This window comes from Sturnira hondurensis, unplaced genomic scaffold, assembly GCF_014824575.4.
Source record: "Sturnira hondurensis isolate 20B ecotype Veracruz unplaced genomic scaffold, ASM1482457v3 Scaffold0004474, whole genome shotgun sequence".
In the NCBI taxonomy this organism is placed as follows: Eukaryota; Metazoa; Chordata; class Mammalia; order Chiroptera; family Phyllostomidae; genus Sturnira; species Sturnira hondurensis.
In genome coordinates, this window is record NW_028077105.1 from 14,955,493 (window position 1) to 14,973,028 (window position 17,536).

General features: G+C 40.6%; 1 protein-coding gene across 1 annotated transcript; it reads right to left on the reverse strand.

Moving 5' to 3' along the window:
- Positions 1 to 4,146: 4,146 nt before the first annotated feature.
- On the reverse strand, positions 4,147 to 17,169 carry GJA1 (gap junction protein alpha 1). The gene is made up of 2 exons (XM_037045841.1): positions 16,960 to 17,169; positions 4,147 to 6,993 (listed from the first exon to the last, which is right to left on the reverse strand). Exon 2 carries the CDS (start codon positions 6,975 to 6,977, stop codon positions 5,826 to 5,828), a length of 1,152 nt encoding a protein of 383 aa, XP_036901736.1. The 5' UTR covers positions 6,978 to 6,993; positions 16,960 to 17,169; the 3' UTR covers positions 4,147 to 5,825.
- Positions 17,170 to 17,536: the final 367 nt, after the last annotated feature.

Genomic DNA, 17,536 nt, shown 5'->3' on the forward strand with positions numbered 1-17,536 from the left:
TAACCGTCCCCGACCATTCTCCCAACCTCTAATTACCCAGTGCAGCGAGTCCTCCAGGTAAGTGAGAGCCAGAGTGAAGATGAAAAGCAAATGAACTTTTGATGGTTCCCACTGATTATAAATGTTAAACATCTGCTAGAGTATTCCAGAGTTACTACTGAAATGTTTAACCTGCACTTATTTGTTAAAAGGTAAATATGTAGGGGAGCGAGGTGTAAGAATATGACAAAAAGAGGTGTTTCATAGCATAAGTTAACAAAACCTAACAACAAAGCTTTTCTAAATGTGTGTGAAAGAGAAGAAAAGGAATTTGATGGAAGCTTTCTATTATTTAATCCATTTTCATTTGAATTGCAGATTCAGAGTAGGAAACAAATGATAGAATTGAAACTTCAGCTGTGAACAAAACCTCAGAGAAAAAATACACACATGCATACACACATACATTTAAAGCTATTGCAAATCAGAAAATTCTGGTGAGGGGTTAGATCAAAGAAACCAAGAATGTGACAATGGAGGAGAAATATGATTTAAGTTCTAAACTGAAAGAAATAACCTCAATCACATTATAATTTATTGTATCTACTGTCATTTTTATTTTTAAATTACGAATTATAGAATTATGTTATAAGCTATTTTAAATATGCAGAAAAGAATGTAATAGGCAAATGCCTGCTATAATTTTTACACTGATTATAGATGACGGGATGCTGGATATATTTATATTTCATTTCCAAATTACTCCAGTCTCACTGAAATCTGAAACTCATGAATGTAAGATGGCTCCTCCAACTATTTTTAAATTACCTGCCCACAAAAAAGGCAGTCATTGACCACCTTGTGCAAAATAGAGAAGAAAGTTGTCTCAGAACAAACATCTTCTTTAACTACTCCAGTTGTTTTCATGAATCTCACCTTTTACCATTTATCATCTAGAGACCTTTGAGTTCACCTCAATAGTAGCCATTTCTCACAGTTTAGGCTTAAGATTACTTTAAATTTTCAAAAGGAAGGGCTTCCAAATTAAGTAATGGTGTTCAGAATTAGTAAATGTACCTGAATCTATGAAATACTTAACTCTGAACCAAGTTTTTCTAAGCAGAAGGCAGTCTTACACTTCTTTTTGTTTACTGTTAAAATAGTCCTCATGGTTTCTTCTGCCAAAGCAACTAAAAACTATCTTGCTGTCCATACTAATTCAGATGCATGGTTGTGTAAAGTGACTGACAGATAAGAGATCACAGCACAAACACCAGGCTCCATCTCATTCCACATTGCATAGCAGCAGGCAACTCATTGTGCTAAGTAAGACTTCGGCCCACGGTTTGCTTTCTAAAGTGGGTGCCTCTTGAGACAGTTTTTACTTTTAACAGGAAAGTGTGTGGGCACTGAAATTACTCTACACGTCATAGCTCAAATAAGCACTGGGGTGTTGGAAAGAAACATCCCGAGCCCAGAAGAAATCGTCTGACTTAAAATTTTAGCATTTTTGAAGACCAAGAGACAAATGTAATTTTTTCTTCCAAATTAGCTTTCTCCTTTACGGGATGCTCTTCTTACTTTATTCTTCTTGAAGCATCATTTCTATGGTGTTTGTTCCACCAAACACCTTTCCCTATGTCCACCAGACACTGTGGTGTCTGCTCTTGAGTTCTGAAAATTGCCAGCTGCAAATTTTGACATGCCAAGGGCTCAGCTATGTTTGCCCAACCAAGAAAAGGTAAAAACAGAATCTTGGAGCCAGTAAAGATTCTAAACATGTTTCCTCGCTGTTGGTGTGCTGTTTATAAAAGTAACTCACTTTAAAACTTTAATAAGCCCCGGAGCTTCATTATTTTGCTTTCCCTCCAAGCATAAAGCACGGATGTTTCGGCATCTTGGAATCTGAAGTTTGGAATTGTCAGGAAAGGTTGTGAGTGGGCAGGGAACTAGCACACTGGGCAGGCTGAGGTTCAGCGATTTTCTCAAATTGAGGTAGAAGAACAGCCCGTGGGCTGGAAGCTTAATAAAGGCCCGCAAGAGCTAATGCACTCAACCAAATAAGGGCACTGGACTTCTTCTCAGTATTGAAGACATTAGACTATCCTACCACTTTTAAAAACAGGCAGTGTAAGTTCGTGTTTAAAATTCTGAAGTAAAACAATGGTAATATAAAACATGATTACCTAACAAAAGACTGGGGAATTTTATATAAAAGCAAAAGCTTTTCTTAAAATGTTTCCTATTGTTCACAGAGTGAGAAATACTGTTATTTATGATGACAAAAAGGGACATTTATCTTCCCTATTCCTGTTTCTAACATGACTATCGTCTCCTCAATTTCTACCAAATATTAAACTCCCCCCCAGCAGACTCTAGAATTCACTGTCCAATATGATATTCACTAATCACATGTGGTGTTTAAATAAAATTAAATTAATTCATTTACTTTTTTCAGACTCGCTGGTCACATTTCAAATGCTCAGGAGACATATGTGACTGGTGGCTGCCATGGTGACTGAATATAAAACAAGTTCACCACCACAGAAAGTTCTACTTCTATAAGATTCAAATACTTCCAGTTTTTAAACATAAAGTTTTATGCAAAAAAAAGTAATAAATATTTTTGGAATGAAACTGCATAGTTTTCTCTAAATATTTAGTTGTGGAAAGCAGGCAGCCAATTAAGATAAGAAAAATAAGGAATGAACACCACTTTGAGAACTTCTGGAAGTGTGCACATCATTGGCTTCACGGGGCAGGGACTGGGTGGTCCTTCTAAGAGCTGCTACTTAACAAAACATCGGCATTAAGAGTGGAGTTTGCAACTTTCAACAGTAATTTCTTTTTAGAATTAGAACTTCTCTGATGTGTATGTTAAAAATGGAAAGAAGTGGGAGGTTTGATTTTCTGTTTCATTTACTTCTATAGTTTCAAACTGCAGATTTATAACATGCATATAATTTTTTTAAAACAGTGAAAATCTTCAAAGTTGGGAAGTGTTTGCAATGGTGTATGACTATATCCTAGAGATTTATTTAGCTTGCCCTCCCACCCCCACACAACCATCAGAAACCCACTTTTAGCCCTGGCTGGTGTAGCTCAGTAGATTGAGTGCGGGCCTGCGAACCAAAGGACTGCGGTTCAATTCCCAGTCAGGGCACATGCCTGGGTTGCAGGCCAGTTCCCAGTGGGGGACCCATGAGAGGCAACCATACACTGATATTCCTCTCCTTCTCTCCTTCCCTTCCCCTTTAAAGATAAAAAAATAAAATCTTTAAAAAAAATAAACCCACTTTTAACTCCGCCTTATTGCTCTGACACGCAGTAGTGTAAGTCATTTTGTCTATCCATTACTCAGTAAAGCCTATCTGTGTAGGATACACACTCCAATCACCAGTTTCTCCATTCCCCATATTAAATGCAAACACACCAGGCAGAGAAAACCAGCTTCTCTCATTGGATTCTCAGCTAGTCAAATGATACTTGAATTGTTGCCACTAATTATGCGTGAGAAACTGCTTCTTTGATAACCCTTTGATTTTAGAAAAACCTCATAACCTTTGCTCATAAAAACAGGAAAAAAGCAACTAAATTGGACTATTTCTAAAGTAGCATTTTTATGTTCCAATAATCTACTAGTTAGCTTTGTGCTAATAAAGTGTTTAGGCAAATAATTTTAATAAGCTTAAAAACTCTTTAAATGTGACTTAAAATGTTAATACACTTAATATTTAAAATTATATTGTTATCAATTGTCCAGAATTGTTCTCCTATCTCTAAATGGTTTGATTTTCCTTGGGTGTTAATTTTTTTTTAATCTTATTTTCTGTATTTTCAATGTCTTGAAGTAATAGAATCAGATCTATTTCTTTCGTCACAGAACATAACCACACTCAGGCCAACCATGGTCTTATTCTTTTAGCTCTAGATTTTAGTGTAAAATCTCAGCCTATTTGTCTTCTTCACACTTACTTTGGTCAGGTGTACACCTACTAAATTACTCAATGTTATCCTTAACAATGTTGCTCTAATGATAGTCCTTTCAAAGATTCCTGATCTTGTGACTCTTATTTGTCCAAGTTTTCCTCAACAGTGGGAATTCTTTGATGGCTATAAATAGATATAGAAGAGTTTTTAGAAATAACAAAGGATATAGAGGCGGTCTTTACACTAAATTAAAACTTTATTGAATAAGGAACACTCTCCAGAACACATGATCCAATGGACTAGGTCTGTGTTACATGCGATGAAGTTGAACACGACAGTAGTTTAAGATGGAATGTCAAACAACACAGTATCTCATTGTACAGAACTATTTATGTAGATGACATGCAAGAAAGGTACGATGCTGTACATTTTCCCTAATCATCTGTGATGAGTCTTTGAAAGGCATCTGAAGAAACTGGAAGATTTCTTTAAGATATATCTCAAATAAATTAGTTACACGTGTACTGTTGAACCTCCTCTGCTCTGAATTAATGTGCACGAAGTAAAAACAAAACCAAGAATACCAGGTACTGCAAAGTTCATTTACACACACTTAATGGTTGACTCTAAGCATTTTTCTAAGTCTTTCAAATTGATTACTAAAGCCTGTTTACAGTACTAAATTCTATTATTCAAGCATCAATGATTACATTTCAGAAAAAGAAAATCATTTCAGCAATAGCATCACTGCTATATTCTAAAAAAAAAGAGAAGAAAAAAAAAAGGGAAAGAGAATCATATTTAACAAAACCAGTACCCATAATAGGATACACAGGGAAAAAAACATTTTAGGAAAAAAATGTGCTTTGCTTGCACAGCAGGAATTATATAATGTAAACACCATCATTGGCCCACATCACAAAATCCATGAGAAAGATTCAAATTTGAACTCTGTGGGTACATTATTCTCAAATCTGTGTCTGTGAGTTTATATTGTATCTGTTTGTACCAATACACAACAAATAAAACACACTCTTCCACACACATACACATACAAGTGATTATTAAATATTGAACATGGCTTATTTCCCTGACTCAACTCAAAAATATTAAGTGACATCCCAACTGTTTTAAAAATGTTTACGGAAATCATTAAATGAATGTGAATGATTGAGGAATGATGAAAAAGTTGAAATCAATATTATGTGAGTGGATGTAAAAAAGAATGTACATATAACACGGCCGAGATCTGCCACCGCGTGGAAAGTCTCTTCCTTTGGGCCTTGTCTGAACTTCTAACCGATACCAAGAACCAAACACACAGTAGCACAAATCCACTGCCACCTGGAGGGTCAGGCCTAGAAAGCTCACCTTCAAAGTGCAAATTTTAAAAATGGAATGTTTTAGCAGGGACATAAGAACAATCCTCTTTTTCTTGATTTTAAAAAATAAGATATTCAGAAAGTATTTTTTTTCTTGGAAAAAGTTATTTCAGTTTCTTGGTAAGACAAAAAAAAGTATTTAGCCAAAATATCACCCACTCTTTCACATATGCAGACATATTCCTGACATATTCCTAGGGGTATGGCATCAGCCCCGGGGCGGGGGGGGGGGGGAGAGGAGGAGAGAAAAAGCCCTTACCTATGTATCACCTAATGCAACAATTTTTATTTGCAACTTAAGTTTTTGAACCAACTACATTAAATACCAACATGTACCTCCCTGACCCCCTCCCTCTCCACCCACCTATCCCAAATGAACCCAGGTATTCTAATATGTTTGTGTTTTCTAAGGCTCATGATGAAGGCTGTTGAGTACCAACTTCACTGGAACAAAATGAACACCTAAGGTGCACTTTCTACAGCACCTTTTTCTTCTCCACAATTGAGTGGATTCTTGATTCTCTGATGCCTGATCTAGATCTCCAGGTCATCAGGCCGAGGTCGGCTACTGGCGCGACTGCTCGCTCTGCTGGAAGGCCGCTGGTCCACCAGGGCTAGTGGCTGCGGTTCGTACCCAGCAGCTAGTTTTTTAGAATTCTGGTTGTCATCAGTGAAGTCAAAAGGCTGTGCGTGGGAGTTGGAGATGGTGCTTCCTGCCTGGCCCATTCGATTTTGCTCTGCACTGTAATTAGCCCAGTTTTGCTCACTTGTTTGTTTGTTGTAATTGCGGCTCGCAGAATTGTTTCTGTCTCCAGTGACCAGCTTGTACCCGGGAGGAGACATGGGCGAGAGGGGCGCAGTTGGGGAGGAGCAGCCATTGAAATACGTGTATTTTGGAGATCCGCAGTCTTTGGAGGGGCTCAGTAGGTTGCTGGTAGGATGGTAAGGATCGCTCTTCCCCTTCACACGATCCCGAACGCCCTTGAAGAAGACATAGAAGAGTTCGATGATGTTCAGGGCAAGAGACACCAAGGACACTACTAGCATGAAGATGATGAAGATGGTTTTCTCCGTGGGCCGAGAGAGGAAGCAGTCCACCTGATGTGGGCAAGGCTCTCTTTTGCAAGTATAAACGGCACTAAGGCTGAATCCATAGATGTACCACTGGATCAGCAAGAAGGCCACCTCGAAGACAGACTTGAAGAGGATACTGATGATGTAGGTTCGCAGCAAGCCCCCTCGCATTTTCACCTTGCCGTGCTCTTCAATACCGTACTTGAACTTCTTCATTTCAATCTGCTTCAGGTGCATCTCCACATTCACACCATCGGTGGTTTGGGCAACTCTGAGTTCCTCCTCTCTCTTGTTCAGCTTCTCTTCCTTTCTCATCACGTAGAACACATGAGCAAGGTACAAGAGGGTGGGAACAGACACGAAGATGATCTGCAGGACCCAGAAACGCACATGGGAGATTGGGAAGGACTTGTCGTAGCACACGTTCTCACAACCAGGTTGCTGAGTGTTACAGCGAAAGGCAGACTGCTCATCACCCCAGGCTGACTCAACCGCTGTTCCCAGCAGCAGAATTCGGAAAATGAAAAGCACTGACAGCCACACCTTCCCTCCAGCAGTGGAATAGGCTTGAACCTTGTCAAGGAGTTTACCTAAGGCACTCCAGTCACCCATGATTTCTGGGCGCCGTCTGAAAAAAAAAAAAAGACAACTGGATGATTATAGACTGCAAATTATTAGCTTAATATATACTTTCTTTCAGCTGATAGTCAGGGTATTGTAAAAACATCCCAGATCTTTCTAGGGATCTCCCCCACTGCCAAAAAGAGTCACCTCTCTCTGCCACATTTCCCCCACAACCTCCCCTCATAAAGAGCTCTTAAATTGTCTTGATACAGTAAGATTTAGAAGCAACTATGCAGAGCCTATGTGCCAAGTAAACCGCAGTCTTAACCTATGAAGATGTATTAGCTGCTCATTCATTGCCTCTGTACGCGACTGAAGGAGCTTCTGTCTGCTCAGTGCCACTACTTATTTTACCCTGCAGATAAATGAGGACAGTTCTTGCTCCACAGGCCTGTGTCTGGATGCATGCCTAAGCACAGTGCTAATGTGTTACTCAAAAAGCCTGTTACCTAAGAGTTGAGGTGAGGACCCTCATGAACATGTACACACACACACACACACACACACACACATATATATATATATATATATATATATATATATATATATATACAGATGCACACCTATGTAACCTGTTTCTAAACTTCAATCTTATTATACAGCCCTTTATTCCTAATTATGTTCTGAAATTATTCTTGGTATTTCCAATGCAATCTGTGCATTCTGTATATTGTGGTCATTTATACTTCTCTCTGTCTTCACAAGCAGTGACTTATGGGGTTCAGAAGTCTGTCTTCTGGCCAAAGAAAAATTTGTACTGAAATGCACCATTTTGACACAATGTGTCATTATGTGCAGGGACCTACTTTCAAAAACAAAAACTAAATGCTGTTAAATTTCAAGTAAAAGTTTATTTTGTCTCCTTTCCAATTATAAGCTTGAACAATTAAAAAGACCACTTTAAAGGTTTAGCTCTAGCAAAAATGGCTAAGTTTTACATTTTTATTGCTGTATATACACCTACTTCAAATTCCCTTACTGCGCTTTGGGCCCTCGGCCTATGCAATCCCTAAATTTCCTATCAGTACCTAGTTACCTAAGCCTAGAACTTCTCCATTACTGGAGATGAGAAAAAGACTCAAGTCTGTAGAAATGGCAGGTATCCCAAAAGTTATTTATCTATTTCACTTCATATTCCTAATTGCCAGTGGTTCATGTACTTGATAAAAATTGAGGTCTTAAGGGTGTAAGAAATATGTAGCTACCAGGAGAGCCAAAAGACCTATGATCCCATGCCCAAGGCTGTCCAATGTGTCACACTGGTTATACAGTTAATAAATCTGGCTTACGGCTAGAAATGATTCAAAGCTTTGATAAATAGTCTTAGTGAGGGCTAAAAGCTGAGAAGAAGTAAGTAGCATCACACATGATAAGCATAGGGAATATAGTCCAATTTTCAGCAGAGTAGTAATTGGGGGATTTAGAAAAGGATGAGGTAGTCAAAGATTATTTAATAATTAAAAACAAGTGAAGCAAAAACTTTCCAGGAGCTTAGTAATGAATTTTAAATAGTGTGACTAAAAGTAGGATTATATAGGCTTCTTCGAATTATGTTCATTGTTTGACTATAAAGAACTTTCTCATCTGGTATTTGACCTTTGTCTTCTCTTTGGGGGAAAGAAATTAAACCTAGGGGACTCTTCTTGTCCACCAGGGTAACATCGGTTTCTGTCTAATGCTTGCACTTCCAGGCTGTGGAGCCAGAAAAAATGAAATGGAAACCTGGCCTGTGGTTTCCTGAATGAAACAAAGAGATGGCTGAAACTATGCACAAGCTCTCTAAATTAGCAGACAACGGGCATCTTAAAGGATAGCCTAGAGACTGGTGCCAAAGAATGCTGGGGTAAGCGTGGGAGGTGACTGGGCGGGTCACAGAAATAATGCTCCCCCAGTGGTCATAAAAAGGGAGCTTCCCTTCTACTTTTAGGAAGGACCATTTTAGATCCTGGAGTCACATGTTAGACAGTAACACTGAGGTATGAAAAGAGCAGTCGAACAACAACAAAGACTTGTAGGCTTGACAAACAGGGTTAAATTGCTACGGGAAGCCTTGAAATGGGAGAGTATTTTAGTTCTGATGAACAGTTTGATGGTGAGAGAAAGTCAAAGAAAAAACCTACAATGTAGCAGAAAACACTCCTTTGGGAATGAAGAAGTACAGTCCACGAAAGTCAAACAAACACAACAGAATTTTTGAAGCTGCATCGATAGACCGTTTCTATGTACTGATGTGTAAATGGCCCCGATTCTGTTGGTAAGGAATTAAAATCGTTTGCCAGAGTCACCTGCTTTTGCCAGATATTCCCACTGTGGTGGAGGGGGGGAGGCAGGGGTCAGGAGGTAAAATAAAAACACTCAAGTGTAAAACGGTGAACTGTTTGCACACCCATTACTTTTACACAATGATCAAGCTCGAGACAAACTTAATGTGTTTAGAAACATGACCAAGTATGAACATCGTCATTTTGGTCAACGTTGAATGATCATCATCCAAAGTAAAATATGATTGTATAGATGCTTATGGCAATTACCTACTCCCTTTCTTTTACCTTCTATTTAAAATTAAACTTTATTTTCATGTGATTTTGAGATGCCCCAGAAACACCCCATATTGCTACAGTATGTGAATTAGGTCACTGAGCAAATCTCTAGGTAATAGTTCTTTATTAACACACCAACTTAATTGCAAAGTTGTCTTTTAAACACCCACACAGTTTCATTTGCATTAATGAGTTGAACTCTTTCATCTGAGTAAGATTATCCCATTTGACATCTGGGATCCTGTAACATGTAGATACCTGTCATTACCACTATCAGAGAACATCAGAAGTTTAATGCGATGGTTTATGCTTGTGATCTCAAGGCAAGGTAACAAAAATAGTAATTTTGGTAGTTGTTCACTTTGCTGTGAATCAGAAACTTTGTCAAATGACTGCCCCCGTTAATATTTTAATTTTTTCTAGTTATAGCTGAAAAATTAATGTTTGTTTATAAGGAAAGGGCAAAATTACATGTTTACAGAATCCCTGGCATTGATTTACAGAGTATACACCTCATATATCATGTATGTCCACGCCTCTACTTCTGGGTTCCAGAGTTGGAACTTTATATGTAGACTAAGTAAGGTCTAGGTTAAGGGCTTGTGCAAAGTTCTCATTAGGAGTCAATGATGGCCAGCAGCTGGACCACCCTTCCCCTTCTTGGGTCTTATGTGTATCATGTTAGATCATGCTTTTTTTGTGACCTAGAATATACAATAGAGGCCAAAAGCCAAAGGCACCCAAGTGTGACCTGCCTGAGGATCCTCTGGGTTCTTTAGTGTGGCTTTTGAACTACACATCACAATCTCTTCTCAGCAGCATTTGTGTAAAGCCTACACTCCTAACATCACCAGCCTGAATGAATCTGATCTTCTGGAAGGGGAGGAACTAGGAAATAAGTTGCTTCTTTTTTAATTATTTTAATGTTTTATTAAAACAAATCATTATTATTTTTATTTATTAATGTTTTATTATAAAACATTATTATTTCATTATTTTATTATTTATTCAAGTACAGTTTTCTGTCTTATATTCCCAGCCCTGCCCCCCCCAGTGCTCCCCATCTCCCTCCCATTTCCGCCCCCCACCTTAGTTATTGTCCATGAACGAGTATAAAGGACACATGGACAATAAGTTGTTTCTTAAGGCATCAAGGTGGACTCTGAAGTAAGGTTTCAGGCCAGGAGATGAATAATGGTTTCTTGACCCTTCTGGTGCTCTCTTGTTCCAAATGTTCACGACAGAGCAGAAAGGGACACAGAGGGTATGAAAAGGCTGGGGTGGGGGTGGGGTGGGGAAGGGGAAGCCGCCTGAGGAGCAGAGGTTGTCTGGACTCCTGGGAACTGAGCTCACCCTCTCCTGCCTCCTCCTCCGGGTCAGTGTCACTGAGCACAGCCACCGCCCAAGGGAGCCCAAAGGGACCCAAGTCCTCCATTCAAAATAAAAATAAAGCTTCTATTTTAGATGACTTTGGACCATCTCTTTTGCCAGAGCCTTAAAAACAAACCACTGTGCCTAAGCTGCAGTGGAGTAACTTCATCTCATTAATGTCCTAATAATTATTAGGAGAATTAGAACATATTTTCCTCCCAATTTTCAAGGTTTTCCCAAGAAAAAACAGTGGATTGAGAGTGGGGACTTAAAATAAAATAAAGGTAAATAGGACTGTTGAAAACTAAAGTGAGACTTGGTAGCTATCACCTCTTTGTGGTCGAAAATGGGAAAATAAAGACCTTAACATTTGAAAGAATAAAATCATGAAGTCTAAAAATGCATTCAGGGATGTCCCTGAAAACATCATTTAATGTTTCTTCGGGGAAAGAGAAAGGGCATGTGTGCATTTCTAATGTACCAAGACCAAAAAGTTCTAAGCTCCAAGACTAAGATGTAAACTCCTTTAACGTCTTTAACTTTTATAAGTACCCCTGTCTTTTGCAGTAAACACCCAGGTGGGCTCAGTTGTGACCATTTCTCTACAGTTACAACAGCCAGATGTTCTCTTGGTAATATTCATACCCACATGTAACTAACACACTTTCAACCCATCAGCCAATAAATACTACAGGTTCATCTTTCTCTCCACAGCCCAGACTATGACTGAGTCTCCCCACCGTTCCTGTTCTTTTCTGGCCTCAGCCACCACTTCATGGTTCCCATCAGTCGCCTAGTCAACTTCACTTGCCACCCTGTTCTCCTCAAACAGTTCATCACAAACTGACAAGCTGATCTGCCTCCTCAGCTCTGTCCTGTCAGCGTGGCTCACACCCTTGCTTTAGACCTCTGCTCTTGTCGCAGGTCATCAGCCATCACCCCAGCCCTGTCACTTACTGTTTTCCCTCTGTCCTGCTTTTCTTTAAATGGCCCTTAGCTCTATTTCACATAGGACACGTTCACCTGGTTATTGTTCATCTCCCTCCGTGACCAGGTTTTATTACTATCCGCTTTGGTCAACAAGATTGGGAACTCCATAAGGGAATTTGCTTTGTCCAGTGCTGTATACCCACAGTGCTTAAAAGAGTTAAGAGAAATAGATAGTATCTCTTGAATGAATTAAATGGAGCCTAAGTGGGGAAAAAACCCAAATCATCATTTTAATTACTTATTTTACAGTCTCCTTGAGATTCTCTTCAGTGCACGCATCCCAAACTTCTAAAGTTTCAAATTATAGAAGTAAACTTTCAAAGAAAAAGAAAAGCACGGTAGGCATCTCATATTGTGCATACTATTAAATTTTCAAGTGCCAATTACAGAAACTGAACTAGCTGGTGAAACAACATGTTTCAAATAATTCCTGAGCAGGCAAGAGGACTAAATAAAAAAAAAAAAAGCTCTTTAAGAGCCTCTTGAGTTTATCGGGCCAGAACTGCATCATGTATCCAAGATGTTTACTCAGTTTCAATGTTATGTTGTCACAGGTTAAGATCTACAGATAACAGAAACATATTGTTGTCCCCCACTTTTGTGATATTCTAACTGGTTATAGCACAGGATCTTACTGTCACTGAGAACACACTTGCAAGAAGAAATAGCCTGATTACACTATGGTTATGTCAAGGATGACAAATCTAGGTGAAGGCTGGGATTGAGGAGGAAGTGTGAGATCTGATACTCACCCTGGTTAATATTAAGACCACTGTGGTCTCATTCTCTGCTGGCTGTCACGTGAAATATAAAGTACCATGGAAAACATCCCCAGTTGGTCAGAAAATACACCACCTTTGCCTCCTTATACCTGTAGTTAGCCTTAACTGTGGTATAGCAAATTCTATGTAAACATGTCTTCATTTGAAAACTCTGCCTCTGGCTCCCTGATTCTCCTTAAATTCCCTTTGTAAGGCCTAATACTGTCACATTTCCACAGGCATGTTATACGTGGCACTGAACCGCACAAAGTGTTTTTGCCAGGGTGAAAACATACTGACAGGCCTTTCTCTCTGGCTCTCACCCCCTTCATCACATTGTCAGCCAACATGTGCCTCCACAGAACAATGAGATGGGGGGCGGGATTAAGGGGTGAGGAACTCCATGCAAAGGGAAGGTGATGTCTGCCAGACAGGGACAATTCGATCCTCTCTGTAGCTCAACAACTATCACCCCACTCTCCACTAGCACAAGATTCTCATGGCCACTTTAGGGGTGCTAGCTGACATACCCTAAGTCGGAAGCTGCAGGCTAAAGGCCATATTCTTCTTCTATTGTAGTGATGGACTTAAACACATTTCCCCTCAGTTCCTACTGCGCTCCTCACCTCCAAATTGACTGTTTTTATTGAACAATCTGGTTATTGTGTCTTCCTCTAAACACAGCCTTAGGACCCTCATTAAGTGTATTAGGAACAGTCTCTTTTCTTCAGTAAGCATTGAATGAGAGAACTCATGCACATAAAAGGCATAGTAAGAAGTCAGTCAAGTTTAGCTAGGAAAGCTCACCTATTTTCTAATTTTGGCATCTTTTCTTGATCAAAGTAACAACTAAGAAATGATTGACATTCCCCTAATGGTAATCAAAATTAGTTTTCAAGATGCTCTTATACTGAGTGCAGTGTTGCTATTTTGCAGCCCATACAGATCAGTGAGAGTTTGGCTTTTATAAGTTGATCGGGAGAAGGACCATGAGGGATGACTGCCTTCTTTGCGTTTGGAGGCATCTCATCAAAACTGTGGAAAAAAAAAAGCCATATCCTATGGAGTGTATCTGGGTCACAGGAATTCTCCCCCCACCCCAAATTAAACACTATTATTATATTATTGTAAATGTCCAGCACTGCATAAAACATATTTTTTAAAGAAATTATTTAGAAAGGTAGGGAAATTTGGATTAAGAGTATGCAACTTTTTAAGGCTAAAGTCATTGAGTTTATTTACATACTATAGATATAGGTATGTATATATAGTTCACCATGCTTTGTGTTTTAATTTTGGCGAGATAATTTGTACATAGACTGCAAAACAGTGAATTTACACAGGCAAAGTGGAGAATTTAGGTTGCTATTCCCAAGGATCCAAGAAAATAAGTAAGTTAACCTCCCACAGAGGAAAAACTCTGGAGGATTGTTTTTAACGTGATTTATCTACATTGACTATTGACATTAATGATTAGCACTAGGCAATTCCTTTTCCTTTTAGAGCTGATAATGATGGGTGGAAAAGCTTCAGCAATCTATTCAAACAGCTGAGAATCTTGAAGGGCAGTCAGAACAACCGGAGAGGTGGAGCGGATTAATCGCTGGTGACTTTCCTATCATCCTCTTCCCTCCCGTTCCCCATACAAAGAAAGGCTCAGAGGCTCATACCCAGGGGCACCTCTGGATAATGGAAGAGAAACTAAGGAATGAGTTTTCCATCCTTCTCTCCTCAGGAATTGGAAACATCTGAGTAACAAAGCATTGGTCAATATCTGAAAACACACCCTTTCAGATCCATGCTGCAGTGTCTTAGGACCCGCGTTTCCCAGGTTGAGAAAGGCCTGTAGGAATCCCACTGCAGAGGCTGAGGGACGGGTGTGCGGGGCGGCCGTGCTGATAAACTTCAGAAGGTATTAGAAAAATGTGGTCTATCTAAACAGTGGAGGAAGTGGGAGCAACGCACTAACTACCCCTGCATTTCCCAGGCAAAGGGCAGGTGACAACTACACCCCGACTTTGGGAACGTCAAAGCATCACACGTTGGGCGGCACATGTGTCAGCACCATAGAAATCAACTCGTCGCCAGGGCGGAAAATCCTCCCAGCCGGCGGCGCAATGTCCGTCACTTGGGCCTACCTAGAAGAATTTATTACTCTTCCCCGAGGTATTTTGTATCTAGCTGACTTATTTCATTCTGGGGGAGGAAGTTAATTTAATGAGATCTCTGTGTCGCTACAGGCTTTTATTTTCAGCAGTCTTTGCACAAAAGTAAATATTAGGTTTGTTAAAAAAAAAAAATCTCATAATCTACTTTTTAAACTGCCAGAAGGCCACTTTTGACTGAGTTTAAATTTGCCCAATTTTCCGGAAAGTGAAATTAACAATCCCATTACTAATCTGGTTTGGAAAGCAAAAGAATTTATTAAGCCTACCTCCAAATAAAGCCATGTCTATTTCTCCAAATTTATACCCCTCTCCTCCCACTCTTACTTGGCACTTCCAGAAAAACACAGGCAAGCCTTAGAGTGTGAAGGAGAGATTGGGGACAAGCTTTATCCGAGATGCTCAGAGGGCCCAGCGGGAGTCCAGCGCGGGCCACCCGCTGCTCCCGACCCCAGGTTCGAGTTTCCGGAATCCTGCACGGATTCGCCCTCGGACGCGCCGTTGGCTCTTCCCCAATTTCATTACCGGACTCCCCCTCCCCGCCCGCCCCTCGCCACCTCCCACTCCCCGGCGTCCGCGTCCTACTTCACATTCTTGGGAAGTTTCGAGAACTTCAGGAGAGTTAACAAGTGCAATCTAAGTACGTGATTCCCCAGGTACTCAGATTGCCTTGCCCACGGCCTAGCCAGTGAGAAGCCCCGGGGGGCAAAAACAAAATCTGCGGATGGGGGTGAGAGGCTGGGAAAATCAGACGGGCACGCTTAATCAGGTGGATCATCTGCTCTTCTTTTGCCACTCGGCCCGCAGCCCGCAGCCCGCACCCCCTTCCTTGCGGCGGGGGACCCGCACCCCCACCGCCCCCAGTCCCGGCGGCGGGGCCGCGCCGCCCCCTGGCGAGCTGGGCGCTGAGACGGCGGGGGACGCGCCCGGCTCCCGGCCTCCGCTAAGCTTTCATTTTTAATGTTTTTCAGCATTCTCGGTGCAAGTGGTTCAAACTGCAGGTTCATACCAAGGATCTAAACTAATCACTTTGGTCTGCGGAGCTAGAACGGAAAAGAAAGAGAAAAAACCAAACCCTTAGCGACCACTCTAGCAGGATGTGTTTTAACAAAAAAGCATTTAATACGTTGAGTTGTTTTAAATGGCAAACCCGCGTGATCTTCGCCCACTGGCAGGTCCCACTCCAGGGTTTCCCAGATCTCTCAAGTCAGCCGCAGGTTCCGCCAGGCGGAAGGCGGGCGGGGCGCGGGGGGGGGGGTGTTGTTAGCTCCCTCTAAGGCGCAGTTTAACAAACTCCGATTCATATTCCTTCTAGGAGCTCCGGTTTTCGGAGGTAGTTTCGGAAATGCACCGTGGCGCGCACGGTCTTCGGAAGGCCTCCCCCACCCCAACTCCCAACGCTGTGAAAGTAACCACCCACCTCCCCGGTTCAGGGGATTTCAACTCCTGAACGGCCAGCGCGGTGGAGAGGCGGCTCTCCGCACGGTCTCAAGTGTTTCCACAGAGGTTGGAAAACAAACTCACTCTTTACTGTTGCTTTAAAAACCTCAACGTTACAAGACTGACTTTTAATACCTTTTTGTTTACGGGGGGAAATTCTAGGAAAGAACCACGTGGAAGTCAAGTAACCGCAAGGTCTTAACAAAGCACTTTGTTAAGAAGCTTGCTTTGCAAAGCTATAGAACAATCAGTCAAGATTTCCATATGAAAAAGCACCGTATATAGAATTCTGCAGCAAGCACCCTAAGCAAATTTGCACTTTGAATTTTGTGACATTGTCAGTCAAATTCACACCCCAGGCCCCTAAATACCCACCCACCCCCCTTTACAAAGCACCTAGACCATTACTGATTACAAAAAAGTAAAAGTATAGTCTAAGATGAAAAACCAAATATCCAGTAAAGTAGTACTTCATTCTAACCAGAAAGGTCCGAATCTCATTTTACCTGTTGCATTGTGAATAAAAAGTTTTTAACAGTCCAAAAAATAAACACCTAACATTCAATTTAAAACTACAGAAGCACTTTCAAGTTCATCATTACGTTTACATTATCATGTTAAAGGTACATTCATACAACACGAAAACTTGAGAAAAGTTTTACTTTTTGAAAAAGAAAAGAATAGGTAAAAAAATTAAACTTACTCTTCCTCTTAAAAGAAGTAGGCACTCCAACTGATTGAACTCCTTAGAGGGTGAAGTAAAATGAATAATCAAGTTCAGTCACTCAGACCTGCTTATATTTAAAGTTTAAAAGTCTGCTGCTGTTTGGTACTTTCCTCACTCCTTTACCCTAATGAAAGAAAAGTGCTGGTACCTCGTAAAAACTTTTTTCTAACTTGGAGCACAGAGCTTTTAAATTTTCAAGCCACTGACTCAACAGGAGGAGGGGCTAGAAGGAAGGGGAGGGGAAAAGGAAAGGCGGGGAGAAGAGTAGAGAGCAGGAGAGGGAACGTGGATGGGTGGGGGTGCAGGGGAGTAGCGAAGTCGAGATGAAGTTGTAGTTTAAATTTGCTGATGAGAGAAATGAAAGCATTAGAGACATGAATGCTACTGCTTGTAGTTACTCTTTACCGACAACAACGACTGGTTTTAGTTAGTGCATGTTCCACCAAAAGTCTTGAGATAATAAAAAGTTGTGTATTTCATAATGCTACCAACTTCTCTAAAGTAAAATGTATGTATTCCAGTGAATAAAAGTGGTGGAAAAGAGCGTAGCCTT

Excerpts from the sequence above, each read along its gene's own strand:
- GJA1 (XM_037045841.1), bottom strand. The coding sequence starts at position 6,977 with ATGGGTGACTGGAGTGCCTTAGGTAAACTCCTTGACAAGGTTCAAGCC.